At 40.0% G+C, this 22,838-nt stretch overlaps 1 protein-coding gene and 1 pseudogene across 1 annotated transcript; both read left to right on the top strand.

The window, feature by feature from the left end:
• Positions 1-3,040: 3,040 nt before the first annotated feature.
• On the top strand, positions 3,041-3,331 carry LOC101700343 (TP53-regulated inhibitor of apoptosis 1). The gene has a single exon (XM_004838466.1). The coding sequence runs from the start codon at positions 3,041-3,043 to the stop codon at positions 3,329-3,331; it is 291 nt and encodes a 96-aa protein (XP_004838523.1).
• Positions 3,332-5,326: 1,995 nt separating this feature from the next.
• On the top strand, positions 5,327-18,419 carry LOC101700707 (proteasome subunit alpha type-6-like; annotated as a pseudogene).
• Positions 18,420-22,838: the final 4,419 nt, after the last annotated feature.

The raw sequence follows: 22,838 nt of genomic DNA, 5'->3' as shown, positions 1-22,838 counted from the left end.
CACCTGGAGAAAACAATCCAAAAATTCATTTGCAACAAGAAGAGACCTAGAATAGCAAAACCAGTACTAGGCAATAAAGACAAGGTAGGGGATATCACAATCCCCAAGTTGAAACTATACTACAAAGCCACTGTGATAAAAACAGCATGGTAATGGCAAAGAAACAGACCTGAGGACCAGTGGAACAGATTAGAAGATGCAGAAACAACTCCAGACACACTGAGACACTTCATCTTCGACAAAGGAGCCAAACACCCTCACTGGAGGAAAGATAGCCTCTTTAAATAATGGTGCTGGAAAAATTGGGTTTCAACTTGCCAAAGATTAAAACCAGACCTATATCACTCACCATGCACTAAGCTAAAATAGAAATGGATTAAAGATCTAAATATAAAATCAGAAATGCTGAACCGGCTGGAACAAAGGTTAGGTAGAACTCTTGAAGACATTTGTGTAGGAAAAGATTTTATGAACAAAACCTCAGTTGCCCATGAACTAGCACAAACAATCAACAAGTAGGATCTCTTCGTATTAAAAAGCTTCTGCACAGCAAGAGAAACCACCAACAGTGTGAAGAGACAACCCGTAATGTGGGAAAATTTTCACCAGCTGTCCCTCAGACAAAGGTCTACTATCTAGAATATAGAAAGAACTTTAAAATCTCAGACCACCCCAATTTAAAGACCGAATCCAAAAATGGGCATCTGAAGTGAACAGACATTTCTCAGACAAAAAGTAGAAATAGCAAATAAACATATGAAAAATGTTCAACATCACTGGTCATTCAAGAGATGCAAATGAAAAGAACACTGAGATTCCTCCTCACCCCAGAAAGAATGGCTCCTATCATGAAATCAACCAATAGCAAATGCTGGTGGGGCTGTGGGGAAAGAGGTACACTTCTCCACTGCTGGTGGGAATGTAGTGCAACCACAGTGCAACCACTGTGGAAATCAGTATGAAGATACCTCAAAGAACTAGGACTAGAGGTCCCATTTGATCCAGCTATTCCCCTGCTGGGTATCTTCCCCAAAGAATTAAAGGTATCATATCACAGTGATATATGTCCACCGATGTTCATAGCAGCACAATTTGTAATAGCTAAAACTTGGAAGTAGCTCAATTGCCCATCAACTGGAGACTGGAAAAAGAAAACGTGGTTTTTTTTCTAAAATGGAGTACTACTCAGCCATAAAAAATGAGAAATTAGAGACATTTATAGCTAAGTGGATGCACATTGAGGCAATACTCTTCAGTGAAATAAATAGGACAAATGTGTAAATACCGAACAGTTTCTCTGGTATAAGAAACTGAAAATGTAAATAAGGACTAAAAGTTAAAATAGGTAATGTGAAGTAGGAAGAAAAGGGGCAAAGGGGAAGAGGAAATGGGAAGGGTAGGAGAAAGGAAAGAAGGGAATGGAATTAATATGAGAAAAGGAAAAAATGGAAACAAACTCTTTGTAAATAGGGAGGGATGGAGGGGTTGAATGGAGGGCTGGGGAATGGGTAAAAAATAAGAACCATGATATATTACGTAAAGGTGCAAATTTCCAGTGATGGATGTCATTATATTGTATACTAAAATGTGCCAAGAAAATTAATTTAATAAAAAATTTAAAAAGAGAAAGAGCTCCTGATGGTTAAATCCAGAACAAAATGTCGCAGCACCAGAATAGAACCAAGATCTAATACATATCCATGAGTTCATACTATTACAAAAAATGGTTGAATAAATAAATAAGTAAAGAAGAGACAAGGGGCCGGGACTTAGCTCAGTGGTTCTGCCACCTGCCTCAAAAGCATAATGTCCCGAGTTCAATCCCCAGTGCCAAAAAAGAAGAAGAAGAAGAAGAAGAAGAAGAAGAAGAAGAAGAAGAAGAAGAAGAAGAAGAAGAGACAATCTTCTGTGCAGAAGAATCCCAAATAATCTGTGCAGATACTCCACCTTGCAGGAGGTGAAGCACACCTCCCTACTCTCAGTCTGTGATATACATATGGACTTTATTCTGAAATGTACAGTACGAAAATAAAGGGGAAACTTATTTTTATTTTTTAGGTGTAGAATGTCCCCCAAAAGTCTCATGTGTTCAAAGGTGGAGATTTTGGATTAACCCATTGATGTGTTCATAGCTGAATGTGCTATTATGAGGTGGTGCCTGATTGGAGGAGTTGAGTCACTGAGGTTGTGACCATGAAGGGTGTATTCTTATCCCTGGTGTCTCTGCCCTCTCTCTCTCTCTTTCTCTTTCTCTCTCTTTCCTTCCTTTTCCCTCTCCCTTTACATTTCCCCCCTCTCTTCTTCTAGTTGCACTAGGTGAGAGCTTTCCTCTGTCATGTCCCTCTGCCATGATACCTTCTTCTACTTTTACTCCTAACACAATATGGTATTAAGTTAGAGATGTGTACGTACACACATGCACATGCATGCAGACATACACATACAGAGTGGTGTGCTGAAATAAACTCAAACCAGATAGTGAGACTCAATTGTTAAATTTTCAGTAATCCTCTAAGCCAGTCATTAAACATGGACATTATTAAAAATCAAACTACGAAATTAAAACTAAATTGTTAAAAACAAAAGTAACTTACTATGATCTATATTTTGAGGTTATACTTGTTGAACTAATATGGTGGCAATACTATATAATGGTGTGCTATTTACCAACTCTGCATTTGGCAATGTCACCAAATTGGAATGCTGAAATCAGTCCTGGGTGGAGTACTTCTACGAGAGATATTTAAAAAGCTCTAATCAGGTCTTGAGTTATTGTTTTGCTAATTATCTACTTCAAAATGTAATGGAGGGAATGTTACTATTATAGGTTAAAATGTAAAATATCCATAGCTGTTACAGTGTGAACAGCACAAAAAACTGAGAAAATGCAGTCATGAATCATATATTGATGTTTTGGTCAACAACAGACAGTCTATACAGTGGTATTTTAATAAGATTACTATGGAACTGAAACACCTATATTACTTGGTGATGCTGTAACTGTTATAAAAACATAGCCCAGGTGGCTACAGCCTTTGCCATGAACAGCATAGGAGAGGCTTGCACTGACATGAAGCGAGAGTATGACCAGTGCTTCAATCGCTGGTTTGCCAAGAAGCTTCTCAATGGAGACGGTTCTGGGGACCCATGCACCAATCTCTTCAAGCGCTACCAGCAATGTGTTCAGAAAGCAATGAAGGAGAAAGAGATTCCTACTGAAGGACTGAAGTTCATGGGCCAAGGCAAAGAAAAGCCTGAAAACTTCTTGAACTTAAAATGGATTCCTCATCAGGAAATTGAGGACTCTGGATTTTGTCAACTAAGGCTCTGAATATAGCCATGGAATTGATGAGTTTAGGGGGGAGGATTTTTATTTCTTCCTTCTTGATGTTTTCTTCTCACTTGAAAATGATGAACCATCACTCTGCTTTGAGATGATTTCTCACTTGTTCTGGCATCTTGCAGGAACTCAGTGTGCTAAAATTGAACCATTTCTTGAGATTATGATTGCAATATGTGGTCTGGAATTAGCTTTAAATATATCTTGTATATAAATAATGATAAATTAATCAAGATGATCAGGGTTTCCTGATGTCTTGACTTTGCTGCAAAAGACATTACACTGTACTGGGGTCATTGTTTATGAAAGCATTTGGTTAGGACCTCTTTCTCTCTCACAGGGAGTAAAGACCCCATAAAAAGGGATCTGGGCACAACAGTTGCAATCAGTACTTGGGAGCACAGTTTTATTTTTATATAGTGACTAACAGTTAAGTTTGTGGGTGACCTGGGTTAGCAAAGAGGAAGACAGCTGTTAACACTTCCTGCCTCAGGTGTCTAAGACATGAATGCTTCAAGAATGTTGACGTAAACACCATTTCAGAGCTTACAGTGTACAGCTGAGGAATCACAGTATTTGCAGTGCCTGTGGAAGAAACACCTATAACAGAGATTTGGTGTTGCCAGCTTTCAACCCAAGTTAATGAATTGAGTCAACATGCCTATCATAAAAAAGCCAAAATCCTGCATCTGGTTAAAGTGGAGGGGAAAGGTGCTTGCTTTATTTGCTTTCTTTGCCTGTCTTATAATGTCTGTAATCATGAAGATGGAATAAACTCTGACATTTAGTTTTCAAAAAAAAAAACATAGCCCAAAACACTGCTCATGTGCCTGTGGGGATGCTATTGTAAATAAATATATTGCACTGTCAACCATATAAAAGGATATCACATACAATTATGAACAGTACATATACTTGGTAATGATAATAAGCAACAATGTTTTTGATATATGTATTTACTATACTATACTTTTATCATTATTTTAGACTGTAATTCTACTTATAAAAATATTCATTGTAAAACAGTATGCTGTGTTACATCAACAGCCTCGCACATCTTGTGTTTACTATATTTTTTGACTGCAAGAAGCCATATGGAGTGATTAACCTAGATTTCTATGAGTATATTCTATTATGTTTGCACTATGACAAAATCACCTAATGATGTATTTTTCACAACATATCCTTATTGTATTGACTGTATTGTATATGACTGTATTCTTCAAGTGCTTGAAAACTATTTTCCAATTCACCAAAAAGTTATTCATGTTCAGCAGGGTAAATTTCAGACATTTGACTCTTATTTTACTTGTTAACATACATAGAACAACCAAACAACATTCATGTCAGAATTACTCTCATTTGTCTATTGCAATCATAGGTTGGCTAAAGATACAAGATTGGGAAAAGCAATAAGAGTATTTTATGAAAATCAATTGGCTATATAGAATTTACAAGAAGGAGTATTGCTTATTTTAGTTTTTGTAAGTTGTATGCTACATATCCTTTATATCAGTAAAATCTGTAATGTGTGTGTCTGCTTGTGATTTTCCTCTAGAGAGATGGTTGTTAAACAGTAGCACACTATGTTTCTGTATACTCTAACAAGAATATGGGAGTTAGTTGTAAGATAAATGAGAAAATATGCGGTTCTACCCAGTAAGTACAATCTTAAGGAGATGAATCCACAAATATGGTTGATATTTCCACAAGACATCTTTCTGAAGAATTATGTCTTCAATTAAGTATCACCACAAATTCTGTTGATATGAGACATATAAATCCATATTATTGCCAGAGTTTCATCATCAAATCAGGTTTGAAGATGATGAGAACATAAGAGCATAAGAGAGAAATCAATTAGATGTGTTAATTAGAAATCTGATATAAACTATATTGTGTGTCTATAAAATTCATATATTGCTAGTATGCTCGGTGCAGGAGCCAAGAGATCCAGAGATCACTTGAAGTAGTGGGTGCACCAACATGTCCAGTGGTTCCAGCACCGGTTATGGCCCCAACATTACCTTTTTTGCCTGAAGGTTGGTTTTACTAAGCAGAATATGCTTTTAAGGCTATTAACCAGTGTGGCCTGGCATCAGTAGCTGTCAGAGGTAATACCTGTCTCGTAATTGTCCCACAAAAGAAAATACCTGAAAAATTATTGGATTCCAGTACAGTGACTCACTTATTCAAGATAACTGAAAACATCAGCTGTGTGATGACCAGAATGACAGCTGACAGCAGATCCCCAATACAGAGGGCAGGCTATGAGGCAGCTAATTGGAAATACAAGTATGGCTATGAGATTCCTGTGAACATGCTGTGTAAAAGAATTGCTGATATTTCTCAAGTCTATAAACAGAATGCTGAAAGGAGCCACTTGGTTGTTGTATGATTTTAATTGGTATAGATGAAGAGGCCCTCAGGTGCCACGACCCACACAGCATAGGGTCCGAAGGTGGGGAGAACGGTGGGAGATGAAGAAAGATGACGAAGAACAAGATTACTCTTAGCTGGGACCAGGTGGAACTATAGCTTGTCGGGAGCTAATGGCCACCCGGAGCACCACAGGCTCTTTATTTATAGTGGAAGGCAAACAGGAAGAGAAGGCGGGGCAAATAGTGCTACGTGGCCTAGGAGGACCGTTAGCGTGATTGTTTTGTGATCCAGGCATGCACAAGAAGGGAACAGGGAAGGATGCAAGGTAACTGTCTCCCGGGGCTGTGCCATCCAGGGTCTACAATATAGAGGGTCTCTAATCTATGGAAGAGAAAGGAAGTAGGGAGGAGAAAGGGAGCAGGGAGGAGAAAGGGAGTGGGGAAGAGGCAAAGGACCATCCTTAGGCTCAGCCCTGGGCACTCAGGGGTACAAGTGTGACCTTGCAGGTTGCTACTGTGGACTTAAAACCACTGCAGCAAGTGTTAAACAAACCGAGTCAACCAGCTTCCTTGAAAAAAATAAAGTGAAGAAGAAATTTGGACATTTGAACAGACAGTGGAAATTGCAATTATATCTGTCTACTGTCCTCTCAATTGGTTTCAAACCTTCAAACATAGAAGTCAGAGTAGTTAGAGTTGAAAATTCTAAATTCAGGATTGTTACAGAAGCCAAGATTGGTGCTCACTTTAGTCTGTGTTTGGTAACAACAGACCAACGTTATAAAGGCCCTTGGATAGAAAAAAGCACCTCTTCCACTCCTAACGCTGAAGTGGTTAGGACTCTGTATAAATGAGAATAGTGCTTTTGGAAAATAACATAAAATTCATATGTTGAAACTATATCCCCCAATGTGACAGAATTTAGGGACAGAGCCTTCACAGAGGTAATTAAGGTTAAGGGAAATTTTCAAGTACATCTCCTTTGCTTTATAACTATACTGATAGCAAAAGAGCACTTGGGACTACTCTAATTTAAACTAATTAAATATGTAATTCAGCTCCTTAATCACATTAAGCACCTTTCAAATGTTAAATAGCCACATATGGCTGTTACTATATTGAACAGTGTAGAAATGGTACAGTTCCAAAACATCATAGATAGTTATTTTGGACAGATCATCATAGAAAGTTCTTTTGGATAGCACTACCAGAAACCAATGCACTTTGAAAATAAAACTTCCATTTAGCTTTCAGGACCTCTCACTTGTATGGTTTCCTTTTAAAGCCCCTATATGGTTTTGAATTTGTAGTTTTATATTATTTTTCTTAGAGAAGACCCCCAAAATTATTAGTTTCATTACTCACAAAACAGATCTGAGTCTGATTGTTATATACAAATTTCCTGTGTTTTCCAGTCTGTGGCAGTGTCTTAGTTCAAAAGGCCAGAGGAGCTAGGAATCTCCTAGTTTTGCTTTCAAATTGAACCATATTGTATGGCTATATACAGTCAAAATCTTGTAACTTATCATGTTATATCCTTAGATATATGGGTGTTAAAAGTGGAAAAACCTAGAAATGGAGATATGGGAGAGTGGAAATTAGGAAAACAGCCCTATATGTTTCTGCTGCAGAGTGAAAATTATAAAGTAGCTGATAACAGTACATATTGACCTCTAGAAAATTTCAAGAATGACTGTTTTTTAAAGAATTAAGAAAAAGCAAAGTTGCCTGTATTCAGGTAACTAAGAGTAAGAAATTGTGCCTTCACCAAGATGTATAAACAAATAATGGTACTCATTTTCTATTATTAAAATAAAATTTGATTATAGATTCATGTTAGCCAGAAAAACACTAATTTATTTAACTGATTTAAAAACCAAGAGAGAGAGATGAGGGTAAGAGTGTTTGTACAGCAAGGTTTTCTAGCCTAGAAAGTGGAATTAAGATAATAGGAACTCTGAACTGGAAGAAGAAATACAGAACATGCTGTTAGAGACCAAGACAGCGACTTTTTAGCTAGTAAGATTTTGGTATGTCTGAAAACAATATGGGGCAGAATAACACCAGGATCTAACAAAAGGCAAGAATATTGACTAGCAAAGTTTTGTAAACAAGGCCAAATCCAGGTTTACTCTATCCTCTCAGCAAGTTCTGAAATTATTTAATAATTATTTAGATTGGAATTTTTATTTCCAGAAAGTGTGAGGAAAGGTAACTTCTAACACTTCACCTATAAGGAATCAACTAAAAGTTTGGAATAATTTTTTTTTTTAAAAATATCTTAAATGGACAGGAAAGCCAGCAAGCTAGTAAGGCATTCCCAGGGGAAAAAGCTGCAGGAAAAGTAGAAAGGCAGAGAGGTCAGTAGCCACAAAAGTAAATTCACTTGTACCTGCCTCAAAGCAAGGGGAACAGAAATAAAAGCCCAGACCTGCTCTGTTTTTCCAGTTCAGGACCATCAGAGAGTTACACCTTCAGGGTAAAAAGTAAATAGAAACAAATCGGCCTGTCCAGATATTTACAACCCAGGTCTACATTGCCTAAGTGGGTCATCATGGACCTCAAGCCATAAATTTGATTAAAGTTGCACCTGGACTAGAAGTCCTCTGCTGCCTGGCAGAACAAATATAAATCATTCCTGAAGACAAGCAATTCTTGTGAGACCTTAAAATTATTTTCACAAGTAACTTTTCAAGGACAATAATTAGTTTACAAAAATAAGAAAGCATTAGTAAGAGTCCCAAACTGAAAACAAACCTAAGTACACATCAATAATAGAAGGGATCAATACATTATGATAAATTAATGCAATGGAATACTGCTCAAGAATGAAAACATAATGCAGTAAAAATGTTGAACAAAGGAAGAAAAAATACAAATAGCATTTGTATGAACATGAAAATACACAAAATGGAAGAATATTATTTCTTGGGATAAATAGGCAGCTGGAAAACCACAAAGAAAAACAAGAATGTGACTATTACAAAAGTCAATACAGAGGTTACATTTGGGGAGAATGGAGTTTGTGATCAGAAAAGACATTTGGAGGATTTCTGGAAATTGAAATGTTCAATTTCTTTACTAAGTTGCTTGGAAAATGGGTGTTTGCTTTAAAATGTTAATGAACTTGAATGTCTATGTTTTATGTATTTTTCTGTACAAATTTATGTTTCATAATAAAAAAGAAAGAAAAAGGACTTATCCAGAGTGAATTTGTCAAAATACCTAAATATTTTCAGTAAGGTTGATACTGATTTCAGTTTCTTATACAGCTTTCATTAAAACAATAATTGTAGCCAATGCAGGAATGGTGGTGTACTCTTGTAATCCCAGCAGTCTGAGAGGCTAAGACAGAAGGATAAAATGTTCAAGCTTTGCCAGGGAAACTTAACAACTTAGTGGGAACATATTTCAAAATAGATACAATACAATACAATAAAAAGGACTGGGGATGTATCTCAATGCAAAGGCCCTGAGTTCAATCTCCAGTATTGAAGAAAAAAAATTGTCAAGTCCCACGAATATTCCTATGTAATTTGTTGTGTAGAGGCACTTGTTAATAACTTAATTGAGAGTTAGGAGGACAGCTCAATGGTAGAGCACTTTTCTAGTATATGTAAAGCCCTGGGGTTAATCCTCAGCATTGCAAAATAATAATAGAGTTTTAAATTATAACTCACCTTCATATTCTCCTTCCTTTGTTCATATTCATATTCAGCGCTGCTGCCATGACTCTAACCTGAGTAATATTTTCTTCCTCCAAACATGCAGCTTTACTGTCTATATATGTCAGTTACATAGCATAGTGTAGCACACACATGTACTTAGATTATTCTGGATTGTGACTTGCTGCCTGCACAGCCTTGTCAAGAATTTATATGTTTTCCCCATACCAGACTGTAGGTCACTTAAGACAGGGATATGTTTTCTTCTTCTTCATTTTCACAATAGATTACACTCAGCTGGTGATGATTCTACAGCTGCAAATAATTGGCAGTGGAATTTTAGTACAATAATTGCATATATAAATATTACATTTCCATTTTGCAGATGCTGTGGATGACTCAGCCAGCTTCTTTGTTGCTTGGGAAAATTTCTCAGCAAAGGACACTCTCTCCAGTAGGAGGTGCCTTAGAGATCAGGCAAAAAGTGGAAGTTAACACAAGGATACTAAAACCAGAACAAAAAAGCCATCGTAGTAAAAGCAGACATTGTCTTAAGCTCTCTTTTTTTCTAGGCTACATGTCCATTCATGTAGGAACACTAATCACAAATGTTTTGTGTTCTCTTCAAAAAGTGGCATTTCTTAGTGAAATATGTACATGACTCTGTGGTGCCTCATAGCTCCTCTCTTTATGTACCATATTTCTAAATTCCAAACACAAACAACACCAATTTTTTCAGCTAACTTTTTCACTTTTGGCTTCTTTCACTTAGCAAAGTCCATTTAAGGTCTTCAGTCTTTTTGTAGCTGGAGAGCTTATTTCTTTTTATCACTGAATAATATCTCACTGTATTTATGTACCAGCTTGTTTATCCATCAAGCTTTTGAAGAACAACTTGGCTGTTTCTGATAGTTCACAATTTTCAACAAAGCTGCTACAAACATTTGTGTGTGTAGTTTCTAACTGTATGTAAGTTTTCAACTCATTTGAGTAAATACTTAGGAGAGTCATTGTTAAAATGTAAAGCTGTCTCCCAAAGTGGTTGTGGCATTTTGTGTTCCCACCAGCAAGGAATGAGAGTTTCTGTTGCTCTACAGTCTTGCCAGGATTTGGTGTTGTCAGTGTTCTGGATTTTAGCCATTCTGAAATGTATGTAGTGGCTCCTCATTGGTTTTTTACTTAGCAATTTCTTAATGACATCTGAAGTTCTGCATACATTCAGGAGGGAGAGGTGACATATGGGCAAGTTAGTGTTATTTTTAGGATAACATCTGCCATAGAACCCTTGTTCACATCCAAGTTTCCTACTGCTCCTAATGCATTTTTCCTCAACCATGGTGCTTAATGCGATAAAAATGTATTGTCTTACAGTCTGGAGGTCAGAAGTCCAAAATGGGTCTTACAGGGTGAAAACTCAACATGCTAACAAGGCTGTGTTACTTCAGAAGGCTGTAGAAAAAAATTTTTCTTTTCTTTTCCAGTTTATAGAGGCCTTTCACATTCTTTGGCTTATGCCCTCCTTTCATTTTCAAAACCAGCGGTGTTGGGCCTATTCTTTTTCAAGATACCATCTCTCTGATTCTTTGTTCTGCTTCCTCTCCCACTTATAAGAATTCTTCTGATTACCCTGGGCCCACCTGGATAACCCAAAATAATCTCCTATATATGGCAGACTGAAAAATTATCTGCAAAGATATCCAGGAACATGTGAATGCTATCTGGAAAGAAATACTTTACAGGTGTGATTAAGTTAAGGACCTTGACATGAAGAGGTTATCCTAGGTTACCTGGGTAAGCTCTGAATGTGATTACAAGTATTCATTTAAACTGTTTTTTAGGCCCCTGGACTTCTCTGGGGTCAGCAGCCACTCAAGCAGGGGCCCAGAGTCACAGGCACAGCCAATGACCATGGGCTCGGTGTCCGACCAACACTTTGCAGGTGGCCATGCCAAAGTGGTGGAGAAAGCGCCAGAGGAGGCAAGGGAGGACTCAGCCAGGGCAGGAGATCAGCCACAACTGCTACACAGTACCAGTGTCTGTAAGTGGTTCAACTGCTTATGGGGTCCAACTTCTTGTCCATGACCACCAGCACTGGGATCCTGCTCAACCTAGGTGGACATCTTTGTGCACCAGTGTAAGCTGCACATGGAGGGCTTCCAAAATCTGAAGGAAGGTGAGGCAACAAAGGTCATCTCTAAGAACACTTCTCAAAAAACTAAAAATTGAAATCCCGTTTGACTATCCTGCCTCCCTTCTAATATCTTCCTGAACAGTTAAAGTCATCATATTACAGGGATATATGCATACTTATGTTTATAGCAGCACAACATATAATGGCTAAATCTTAGAAATGGCCTGTATGGCCATCAACAGATGGATGAATGGATAAAGAAAATATGGTATTTACAGAGTGCTACTCTGCCATGAAGAAGGATAAACTTGAGTTATCTGTAGGAAAATGGATGCACCTTGGGATGATAATGTTAAGAGAAATAAATCAAATACACAAGCTTCCCCCAGTGAGAAGAAGGGGTGAGGCAAAGGAACTCCAACCATGTTCTATCCAAGTACAAGTGAGGACTTGGGGGAACTACCCTAGAACCTAGAAAGTGGCCTGGATCGGGAAGTTGTTTTCCTTTTGAAGAAGGATGTGTAATAAAAATGTTTCCTTTGCCAGGGTGAAACAGCAAAGCATGAGACCAGATCAATGGACCCAACCCACATGTTACTACATTCTATGAGAGGGAATCTCAGAAGCAAAGCGTGGGTTTTTTATACCTTGTTTCTTCAAAACCCAATCTTAGGATATGGTTCAGGGAACTGTCCCAAATCATAGGTTGTGATGACAGATAAAAAGGGTGGTTGGGAGAACAGCTGTAGACCTCCTCCTCCTCACTCGCTCCCACCCCTCTCTGGGCCAATGTGATTTTATTTACTTGTTCCCCTGGATAATTGCACCTTGGGTCCCACTTTCTCCAGGATGCCACCTGCACTGTGTATGAATAGCATATCTTGTGCATTTTAACTTTTTCCATACTATAAATATTCTGGCATTGTACTTTTTGTACATTTTAATCTAAGAAGGGCCCTCATTCCCACACTGTGTTCTTGGGTACATGAGCGATCTCAGGGATAAGTTGGCAGCAGCTCTATGTCTGCACAGCAGGAGACTCTGTTTTTATCATTGTGGACAGTAACTATTTGAAGTATACAGCCTATTGAACTACCTCATTTCTGCAGTCAGAACTGAGTCTTCTGCTATAGTGTCTTCTTTTTGTTGTTGCTGTTGTTGTTGTTATGGTAACAGGGATCGAACTCAGGTCCTTGAGCTTGCGCAGCAGGCGGCGAAACCACTGAGCTAAATCCCCGGCCTATAGTGTCTTCTTGAAACCCCTTCCACCTCGAAATGTATCATGGGAGACTAGGTTTTAAATGGGTTGCCCCATTACTTGAACTTCTGGAAGACTGGAAATTAGTCTAAATAGGAAAAGGTGGAACAGAGAAGTTGGGAGAGGCTGGGCCAGGAGAATGGCCCAGAGAGGAAACCTACTTTAGGTGATAGTTGCCTAATCCTAGGGCATGAGGCTTGCTTTACATAGCAGGTCCATCCGTCACCAGACTGGACTAGCTTTACAATGTACAATAAAGTGTATGTATGCATTTAAAAAGAACAGTGAGTTGGTAAGGCTGAGTTTTAACACCAATACCCCATGCCCATCTTTTGCTACTCAGGGATGGATATATGAAGCAAGGACTAAAGTTCTGAACTTCTCAAAATTCTAGATTTCCAGGAAGACTCATAACGGAGGGCATACTGGTGGCACCTGGAGCCAGTGTTCTGCCCTGCTGTAGTAGTGATTAATAGTGTCTTCGTAGCTAAATGAGAAAAGGGGGTTTGTTTACATGCTGAGAGATCACCACAAACTTTCCTCACTGTGTTGAAACAGGACAAATGAACTCTAACCCATGGGGTGGTGTGTGTCTTATCCTGGCTTCTTGTGTCCCCCAAATGGTGCCCCACTCCTACTCACTGTATTTGTCTGGGCTTTGTAGGACTTTACCGAGTCTCTAGGTTTGTGATTTCTAGTTGTCCTAGTTTTTGTAAATATGATAGGTTGGTCTTCTTCAGTCCTCTTTGGGGGTTTTATTGCTTGCAAAATTCTTTTTGTACTGGGAGAATAGCCAAAGCATCTTTGAAAGAAGGTTCTGCATCAGGCAAAAATATCTGAAGAATAAGTGTCTGTGTGTGTGTGTGTGTGTGTCCGTGTGCCCTTCTTCTTCTTAAAGTTGGGATCTTGAACCATCTTTTCTTTTTTCCACTTTTCCTCATTTTCTAATTTGGATCAGATCTGTACTAAAAGCTTGACTACTATCCTTTCCTCCCTCAAAAGAAAACCTATACGCCCCCACACATACATGTTTAATTTTTGGAATGCCTCTTAAACTCCTAAATGACATACAAAAGTCCTGAAAGAGTGAGGAGCTTTTACCTCTTGTTCCCAACCTCTTGAGTCAAGAGTGTTATTTGATGCAAAATGTTATTTCATGCCAAACACAACACTGCTGTTTGGATGGGGCAAGGCGACTCAGTCTGTAATCCTAGTGACAAGCAAGTGGAGGTCTTCTTTGTAGAAAGTGAGGTCAGGAGACCAGGGAAGGGAAATGAAAGCACATTAAAGTCATTCAGGAACTTTCATGCAGGTGCAAAACTTATGTCAAGGTGGTCACAAGTGTGTTTAATAGGAGATGGATGAATTTTACTTCATTTTCACTGTTAGAAAACAAAGTTTTGTGTGAAATCTTGAATTTATGGGGAAGGATGGAGAGAGGTGCTGATACATGTACCTGTCCTTTTCCTAAACCCTTTCCCTCATTCCCGAACTGACCCCATCACTGGGGTGTTTATTTGGTGGTTGATTTTGCTGTACTTAGGTACTTCCTCTCTTATTTTCTAATCATTTTGTAATGCACATGCTGACTTTTCCCTGGGAAAATACAACGAACAAAAAGATATTTATATTAAAAAGTTATTTTTAACTTTAAGTTTATAAGTAGCTTCTTTCCTTTAGCAAAATTCATTTAAGGTTCCCCTCCATTTAAGACAGAGGAAGATTTGAGGACAGAGAGGTGAAGAAGATATGAGGACAAAAATAGAGATATAAGAGATATACATTGATGATGAAGAAGGGGCCACCACAGGTAGCCTATTGGAACATTTATTTATACAATAGGCCACCTACTGCAGTTGAAAAGATGAGGGAGAGACTTTCTGACTTGCACAAAAATCTCCAAGACAAAATGATGTTTTAGCCAGTTACAGAACACTATGTACTATATGATTTTATTTAAGGGGAAACAACATGTACCATCCCCCACCCAAAAAACCGTACAAAGGGCTCTTTCTGCTTACTGATATGTCCAGTTACCTTCGGAAAGAAGAGTAGTAGTGAGAAGAAACCTTAATTATATTTTGGATTGTTTGAATGTAAATATATTCATGTATAGGCTGCAAAATACTTTTTAAGGCCCCAGGGTTTTTAATCTTGCTCATCACTGTATCCAAGCATGGAATACAGTCCCTGCGGGTAATGTTTGTTTAAAAAATGAAGTTTGAGACAGTTGTGGTGGTGTACGCCTGTAATCCTAGCACTGTGGAGGCTGAGTCAGGAGGACTGCCATGAGTTCAAGGCCAGCCTGGAATACATAGTGAGTTCAACGCCAGCCTGAGCCATACAGTGAGACCCTGTTTCAAAAAACAAAACAAGCTGGGTATTTAGTTCAGTGGTTCCGCCTCTTGCCTTGCAAGCGGAAGGACCGAACTTCGATCCCTGGTACCAAAAAAAAAAAATATGAAGTTTGAGAGAGTTGGACTTCCTGTTAATGCTAAATTTTGTGCTAATGAGCGAATGCTGTGTTCATGCTGAATTCTTTCTGCTTCAAGTCAAGGTTGGTCTGGGAATTGCTTGAAGAAACTCAAAGCCTGAGCTAGAGGGGTGCATGCATGTGTGTGTGTGTGTGTGTGTGTGTGTGTGTGTGTGTGTGTGTGTGTGTGTACTGGTTTGTAATTGCTACTGTGTGTCTTATGCTGGTAGCTTATACCTTTTATGTCAAATAAAAAAGCAGTCCTCCAAAGTAATTGCCTTGTACACATTTTTAGAATGAGGAAACTGAGCTTTAGATAAGGGATTGACTCACTTTGGTGTGTTCTTTTCCTGTTAGTGCAATTTGACAGTTGCACAATTCTCACCAAGTAGGATGTAGTCAGTTCTAGAAAAACTTCATTCTGCTAGTGCTTCACTTATGTTATTAGTTTTTTTATTAGATAATTCATACACTTGGCTTAAAAATTAGTAGCAAAACACAGCTAGTTAGAAGGAGTAAGTGCCAGTGTTTGGCAGCACAGGAGGGTGACTATAGCTCACAATAACCTTTTATAAATATTATGAAGATCTAGAAGAGAGGCACTCAAAGACTCCCTATAAAAGAAATGACGTGAGAAACATGCTAATTGCCTTGATTTAATCAGTGCACACTGTATGCAAATATTGAAATATCACACTGAATCCCATAATATGTACAATTAGCCCAGGATGTAGCTCAGCAGCACAGTACCTGCCTGGCAAGCGCAAGGTCCTGAGTTTGATTCCCAGCACCAAAAAAAATATGTACAATTAATGTGTATTAATTTTTTAACTGTAAAAAAACCTGGCAGTGATGTGTACTTAGTGCAAAATAAGACTTTATATACTCCCTTGGTGCAATAATAAACATTTTGTGAGTCTCTCCAGGAATATTTTATGCACACACAAGCATATGTACAAATATTTCTAAAATTTATTTTAAATATTTTATATACATTGTCCTGTATCTATTTTATACTCAACAATATATCTATTTTCTACTCAACAATATATCTTGGTGTGTGTGTGTGTGTGTGTGTGTGTGTGTGTGTGTGTGTGTGTCTGGTGGTGGTACTGGGGATTGAACCCAAGGACTTCACACTGAACTACATCCCCAGCCTTATTTATTTATTTAGACACATGGTCTCACTGAGTCACTAAATTGCCCAGGCTGCGTTTATATTTATCATCCTCCTGCCTCAGCCTCCCAGAGTGCTGGGATTACAAGAATGTGACCCCATGCCTGGCTTATCTTGGAAATTATTATATATTTTCTAGATCTGCCTAAATTGTTCAGCAACTTATTAATTATAGGAACACCTCATAATTTAAATCCTCATTCATTTATGGCCCTCAAAGTTGTTTCATGTCTTTTGTTATACAAAGCTTCAATGACTATTACAAATAGGCCATTTTTTACATACCCAAATGTGTGCATAGAGCAAATTTCTAGAAGTGGAATTGCTGACTCAAATAAATATCCTCTTACATTTTTTCACATACTGCTAATTTCCATACAGAAATGTTATGCAAACTTATTCCCCTCAGCAGTATTTAGCCCATGCTCCCCAATGTATGAGAACATTTTTCTTGTACAGAGGTAAGGAAAGAAGAGGAAGAAAATACATTTAATTTGCCTATAGGTGTTCAACAGTACTTCTTCCAGTCTTGTTCAGGAATTATACAGTTGAATCAACACCTTCGTTTCTTGGAACGGTACTACTTTCTGACTGAAATTGTGAAATCTATTTATTTCTATTTTACTTTATACACAACCAACTTACTTTTATTTTTGTTGTTTTTGTTGTTCAATCTCCTTCCCCTTCCATTCTTCCCTGTCTCTTCTGACTCTTGTTCCCCTTCCCATTTGCAAAAGCTCTATTTCCATTTTTTTTCAATTTTTTTTTCATCCCTTTTCCCTGCCCTCCCTTCCTCTTCCCACTTGAAAAAGATCTCCCTACTTCCTATCACCTATCTTTTTTTAAAAATCTTTATATCTTGGGTTTCTCATGCAAGGGAAACCATGTGATTATTTAAACTTGTGCGTCTGATTTATTTCACTTCACATTATGGTGTGGAGTTGCATCCATTTACCTATGGATGTCTCAAGTTTATCCTTCTTGATAGCAGAGTAGTATTCACCTACTTTTTTTATAAGACTGGTCATGGAAATGAATTCTGTTCTTCTGTGTAAAAGACAAGCCCGCTTTCAGCAGGCTGGCCCTTCACAACCTATGTCATTTTCTGAGTGCACTGTTCTCAAATGTCCACAATTGGTCCTGGATGGTACCTTGCAAACCCCCACCCTTCCTGAGAGCTACTTTTCCTAACAAAGAGAAACACACTCACTCCATTTCCCTCTTCATTCTTTCCACCAATCTCTTATCTTCATTTGATTATTTAGCTTGCTGGAAAGTTATTTCCTCAGTATCCCAACTATAGGCTTAATTTCTAAGGCCAAATCTATCTTGCCTTATTGTTCTGATTTAAAGCTTGAAAGTATTGCAGCTGACAGAAACGATTTACATTTTAAAATGGCTTTAATTATATATACCATTTAATCCGCCTTGGTGCCTTAGAGGTTGATAGGTAGAAGAATCTTGGGTTGCTAAATTCAAACAGGTTTCTCACTTAAATAATCAACAAAATTATGTTTATTAAATGATTCATAATGAAAGAACCATCCCCCCTCCACATACAATTTAAAAACCCCCCACTAGATTCTAGATTCTTCTGGATACACAGTTAACATATTAACTCATTCTATTCATTCAAAAATCTTTTGGTTGGTTTAGCAAATCAAGGCTTTTTGGGAAGAGGGAAAGGGGTTCAGGCTGTTAATGAGGTTCTGTGCAACGGAGAAGACTCAGCTAGCACTGAATATTGAAAGATTTATGAGCACCAGTACTTTCTGGTTTTATGTCCCCTTTGAGGTAGATGGTGAGTCATTTACTCTTATTGCCTAGCACAGTGCCTGGAATACAGTAAGTGCTGAGTGACTGCTTCTTGAATGGAATTCAAGTATATGAAGATTACTTAGAATTCTTCACTTTGTCTCCCTCTAGATATCACATTATCTGTAGAAATGAGTGAGTGCCAACAAGCTCGGGAGTGGAGAAAGAGGTCAGGTTAGGGAATTTTTTGTTCAGAAGCGCCTTCAAGATATTAATAAAAAGAGATGATAATTTAAATAATTTCGAATAGTCCATAGAAAAGATAAGTGTAATATCCGGTAATGTGACTTGGTTCTTTTGGCTGCCGATCCCCTAGAGCAAGCACTAAGACCAAATTACCTACAGACTGGACTACTGGGTCGGCTGTTTGAGACAGTTGAGAGTTCACTCAAAGATGGGGGAAAGGTGAATAATGCCGTAGTGGTTTCAACATGCTTATGCTCTCCTTATTGGAACCTGACTAAATAAGGCGTGTAGATCCGAAGGCGGTAGGTGTGTGGCTCCGTCCGCTTCCGGGGTCTGTCGGGATATGGCGGCCCCGTGGGCCGAGGGTGACCGGGGCGTCTCCGCGTCGGGCGGGCCAGCCTGGGCCTGCTCCGGAGTCGGCGCTAGCCGCACCCAGGCGCGAGGGCCTCGGCGCTGCCGGGGGCGCGCTTCAAGGAAAGCCTGAGCTCTCTTCGGAAGGAAGTGACCCCCTCCCCCCCGGCCAGGCCCGGTTCCTCCCGTCGGTTCCGAGGTTTTGGTTTCGCCCGTTGCTAGGGCAGCCCAGGCCGCGCGCTCGGCAGGCATCAGCCCCTCCCTCCTTCCCGGGCTGTCCCTAGTCCCCGCCGTCTGCTTTCCTTTAGTTACTGGAGGAGCGGCTGTGCGTTGGCCGGTGACCGGGATCGCTGGGTCCTTCTGCACCTGGTACTTTTACGACAGCAGCCTCTTCACTCCCTGCCGCCCGTCCCGGGTGCGCGTGGAGCGCGGAAGGGCGCCGGCGAAGAGCTCCGCCCGGCCCAGGCTCTGCGGCCTCGCTCGTGGGCGCCCACACCGCAGCCCAGCCCACTGGCTGGGAGAAGCAGGAGAACGCGATCTCCAGAGAGAAGGGCTAGAAGAGCAGGAGGGAGTCTTTTACAGCTGGGTGGGGGTGGGGAGAGGAGACAAAATGCGGAGGGAGACAGCTGAAGGTTAGAGCTAGAGAGACAGAGTGGTGGGAGCCAGACACACAGGCACGGGGCTTGTGGTTCCGTTTAAGTGAAATATTCAGAGTAGTTTAAGCTGTAGAGAAAACAGAAGATTTGTTGATTTAATGGATATGCTTAATGGGAGCATCTTTAGAGATCAGGAAGTGGGGACTAGATGACAGTGATAGTTGCCCAACATTATGAACGTGTGAACCGTACACTTTTCTTTTTAAAAGAGGCTCTCACTGTGTTGCCCACGCTGGCCTCCAGCTAACACTCTCATGCCTCTGCCTCCGGAATAGCTGAGCTGACAGGCGTGTGCCACCCCATTTTAAATTGTTAATTTCTGTTATGTGGATTATAACTTAATAGAAAGAAATAAGAAAAGAAATATTCTACTGCTCTGAGATTAGACAGCAGCTTGGCAGGAGTATCCCCTGGCCACAGCTGAAGTTTGAGCCACGTTTTTGGAGAATGCTCTGCAGCCTTCTTGCTCTGCGGAGAAGCACGCAGTTGCATTGGGGGCGGGGGGGGGGGGCTGTGGTCAATGGCAACCTCAGCACCTGAGCTACAGAGAGCACGTCCTAGAGCAGAGATACTGGGATGGGAGGCCAGGCTAGGACTCCAGTGGACTTCACAACCCCAGGCTACGGGCAACTTTGAACGCGGCTCTGCCACCTGAGTATCCAAAACATCGAGAGGTTCGTGGTCATAGTCCGATTGGTAGCTGAATGCCAAGTGTATGAGAACCCAACAGTCTGAGGTCTTCCTGGAATTTCCATCCACCATTTTAATCGCATTTCATTGATCCTAAGCCCTGGCTTTGATATGTAATCATTGCTGAGATCTGGATGTTTTAGTGTGTCATACTTTAACTTTTTTGTAGGAGGTATGTGAAGCAAAGGTATAGCAATTATGTCTGCGATTCGATGTGATTGGAACTAAAATTCTAGTCAAGTGTTTTGAATGATGAAGTGGCATCTGTCTCCCCCTCTATATCCCTGTCAGTGTGCAATAGATCCTCAATAAGTAAATAAATGAATGAGTTAATGAAAACTGTTTGTTATTAGTCTTGACTTTACAATTTGCCAACAATTTGATCTGGACAAGCCATGTAACTCGTTTGAGCTTTTCTTAGCTCACTAATTGGCCGTAATAAAGTCAAAAGCATGTGGCTGGGGCAGAAAGGAGGCCAGAAAAAGGAAGTACCGCATAGATTTTTTGCTGTGGCCTGAATCCTTCCTATAAGTTTCTGTTTTAAAATAGAATAGCTTTTGGAAGCCCTGAGACAGGAGAAATCCAAGTTGGGGCCCAGCCTGAGCAATTTAGCATTTTAGTGAGACACTGCCTCAAAAAAAATGAAAATAAAAAGGGTTGGGGATGTACCTCAGTTAGCTTGAATTCTTATTGCCACCATCCCAAATACTTTCATAATGATAAATATAAGTGGAAACAAATGGAGATTTAGGGTAGCAGGAAGGCAGATAAATGTAAAAAAGCAGTTAACGGTTTAATTTTTATTTATTTATTTGATTTTGGTGGGGCTGGGAATGAACCTAAGGCTTCCTGAAATGCTAGACACTCTACCACTGGGTTACATCCCCAGCTCCACATTTTAAAAAATGGTAGAATTGGGTGAGTGGAAGATGTTCTTATTTTCTTTTGACTTTTCCAATTCATGATCAGATTCTGGATTGTGCTGAGGACAGAAAGAAAACAGACATTAGAAACCAGAAATCAAAGACTTGGTGCCCAACCCTCCCTCCCTTTCACTGGGTATTCAGGCACTTAGAGACTAGGTCTTTGGAATGGCTTCACCTGCATGTACATTCACTAATTCTGGGTACAGGACCTGCCCATCAGTTCTAAATTTGTCAGCCCCCACTGCACTGCCACTCCTTCAGGATCCAGCAGTGCTCTCGGTCTGCCTGGCTGCTCCAGCGAGTGCAGGGAAAGCTCAGCCTTGTGGCCCTATCGGGTTGCAAGAGGAAAACAGATAATGCCAAGTGTTTGCCCAACAAAACACCAGGAGTGGGGCATGAAGATGTCACTTAGAGGGCCTTTCAGTGCCCCCAGGAATCCGTTGCACTTGGTGAAGAGGCAGCGAGCTGGTGACCAAAGGGTGTCTCTGGGTCCAGTGCAATAGATTCCATGAGAAACTTTGGTCCCGGTGGTTTTGCTTCCCCCACCCACCCCTCCCGTGCTCCTCCCAGCAAGCCGCTAATGGGTTCCTATCATTCCTGGACCAGAATGGCTTCTGTTTTGTTTTTATCTACAATAATAAAGTCAAAAGCACTTGGTTGGGGGCGCAGGGAGTTACAAAAGAGAAAGCACCCCCATAGATTTGTACTATGGCCTGAAACCTTTCTGTAAGTTTCTACAATTTTTTAAAAATTCCTTTTGGGAGGCTGAGACAGGATTCCAAGTTGGATATCCACCTGGGCAACTTAGCAACTTAGCGACCTTATCTACAAGGTCCTACATGATCTGGGTTCTGTCCTCTTCTCCAATCTTCCGTACCACTCTTGTTCGTTGTTTTCCCAACTATCCCTGACCGTGCCACAGTCCTTATACCTGAGACTCTCTGCCTCCAGTGGTGACTTTTTGTCAGTACGGTTCTCTAACCACTATTTAGCTTTCTTCCTGTTCACACTTATCACTTGTGTTGGTTTTGCAAACTATAAAGAAAATACATTTTATCTTACTTAATGTCTATTTCTGCCTGCAATCTCAGCACTTTGGGAGGCTGAGGCAGGAGGATTCCCAGTTTGGGCTCAACAAAGGCAACATAGCGAGACCCTTTCTCAAAATTTTATACATATATGTTCTGCCTGCCTCTATCTATCTATCTATCTATCTATCTATCTATCTATCTATCCATCCATCCATCCATCCATCCATCCATCCATCTATCTATCTATGAAGCCTGGCCCAGGACTCAATCCTTAGGGGCTTTGGGAGAAGATATTAGGTTATACCTGAGTGGTAGAGGGCTTGCCTGGCATTCTCAGGCCCTGGATTCCATCCCAACAACACAAAATAATAATGGTGCAAATATTATGCTATTTTATTATAAGAGATTTGAGCATCCTAGTTTTGTGTCCATAGTGGTCCCCAAATCCAAGCCCCAGTGATACTGTAACTGTACTTGGTGACAAGGGGTTGGAAAAAAAGAGGGAAGGGAAGAAGGGATAGAAGGAGGAAGGGAAAGAATGAAGGAAGAAGGAAGGGAGGAAGGAAAAAAGATTAATAAAGTCACATGTCTGGGTTAGATGTCTTAGGCTTGTTTATTAAGGGTCACTGAATTTATTTATTTGGTTCAATTCAACAGTCTACTTCGTTGCCTTCTTGGCTCCTCCCCTTACTGTGCCTCGCGCTCTGTAGGCTACACTCCAGAGCCTGTGCCCTTCTACAGACTGTTTCTGCACCTCT

The sequence above is a fragment of the Heterocephalus glaber genome, unplaced genomic scaffold, assembly GCF_053883595.1.
Source record: "Heterocephalus glaber isolate CG9 unplaced genomic scaffold, H.glaber_assembly_v1.0 deba00001481, whole genome shotgun sequence".
Lineage (NCBI taxonomy): Eukaryota > Metazoa > Chordata > Mammalia > Rodentia > Bathyergidae > Heterocephalus > Heterocephalus glaber.
The sequence above is the reverse complement of the archived record's forward strand: the minus strand, read 5'-3'. Positions and strand labels throughout refer to the sequence as shown.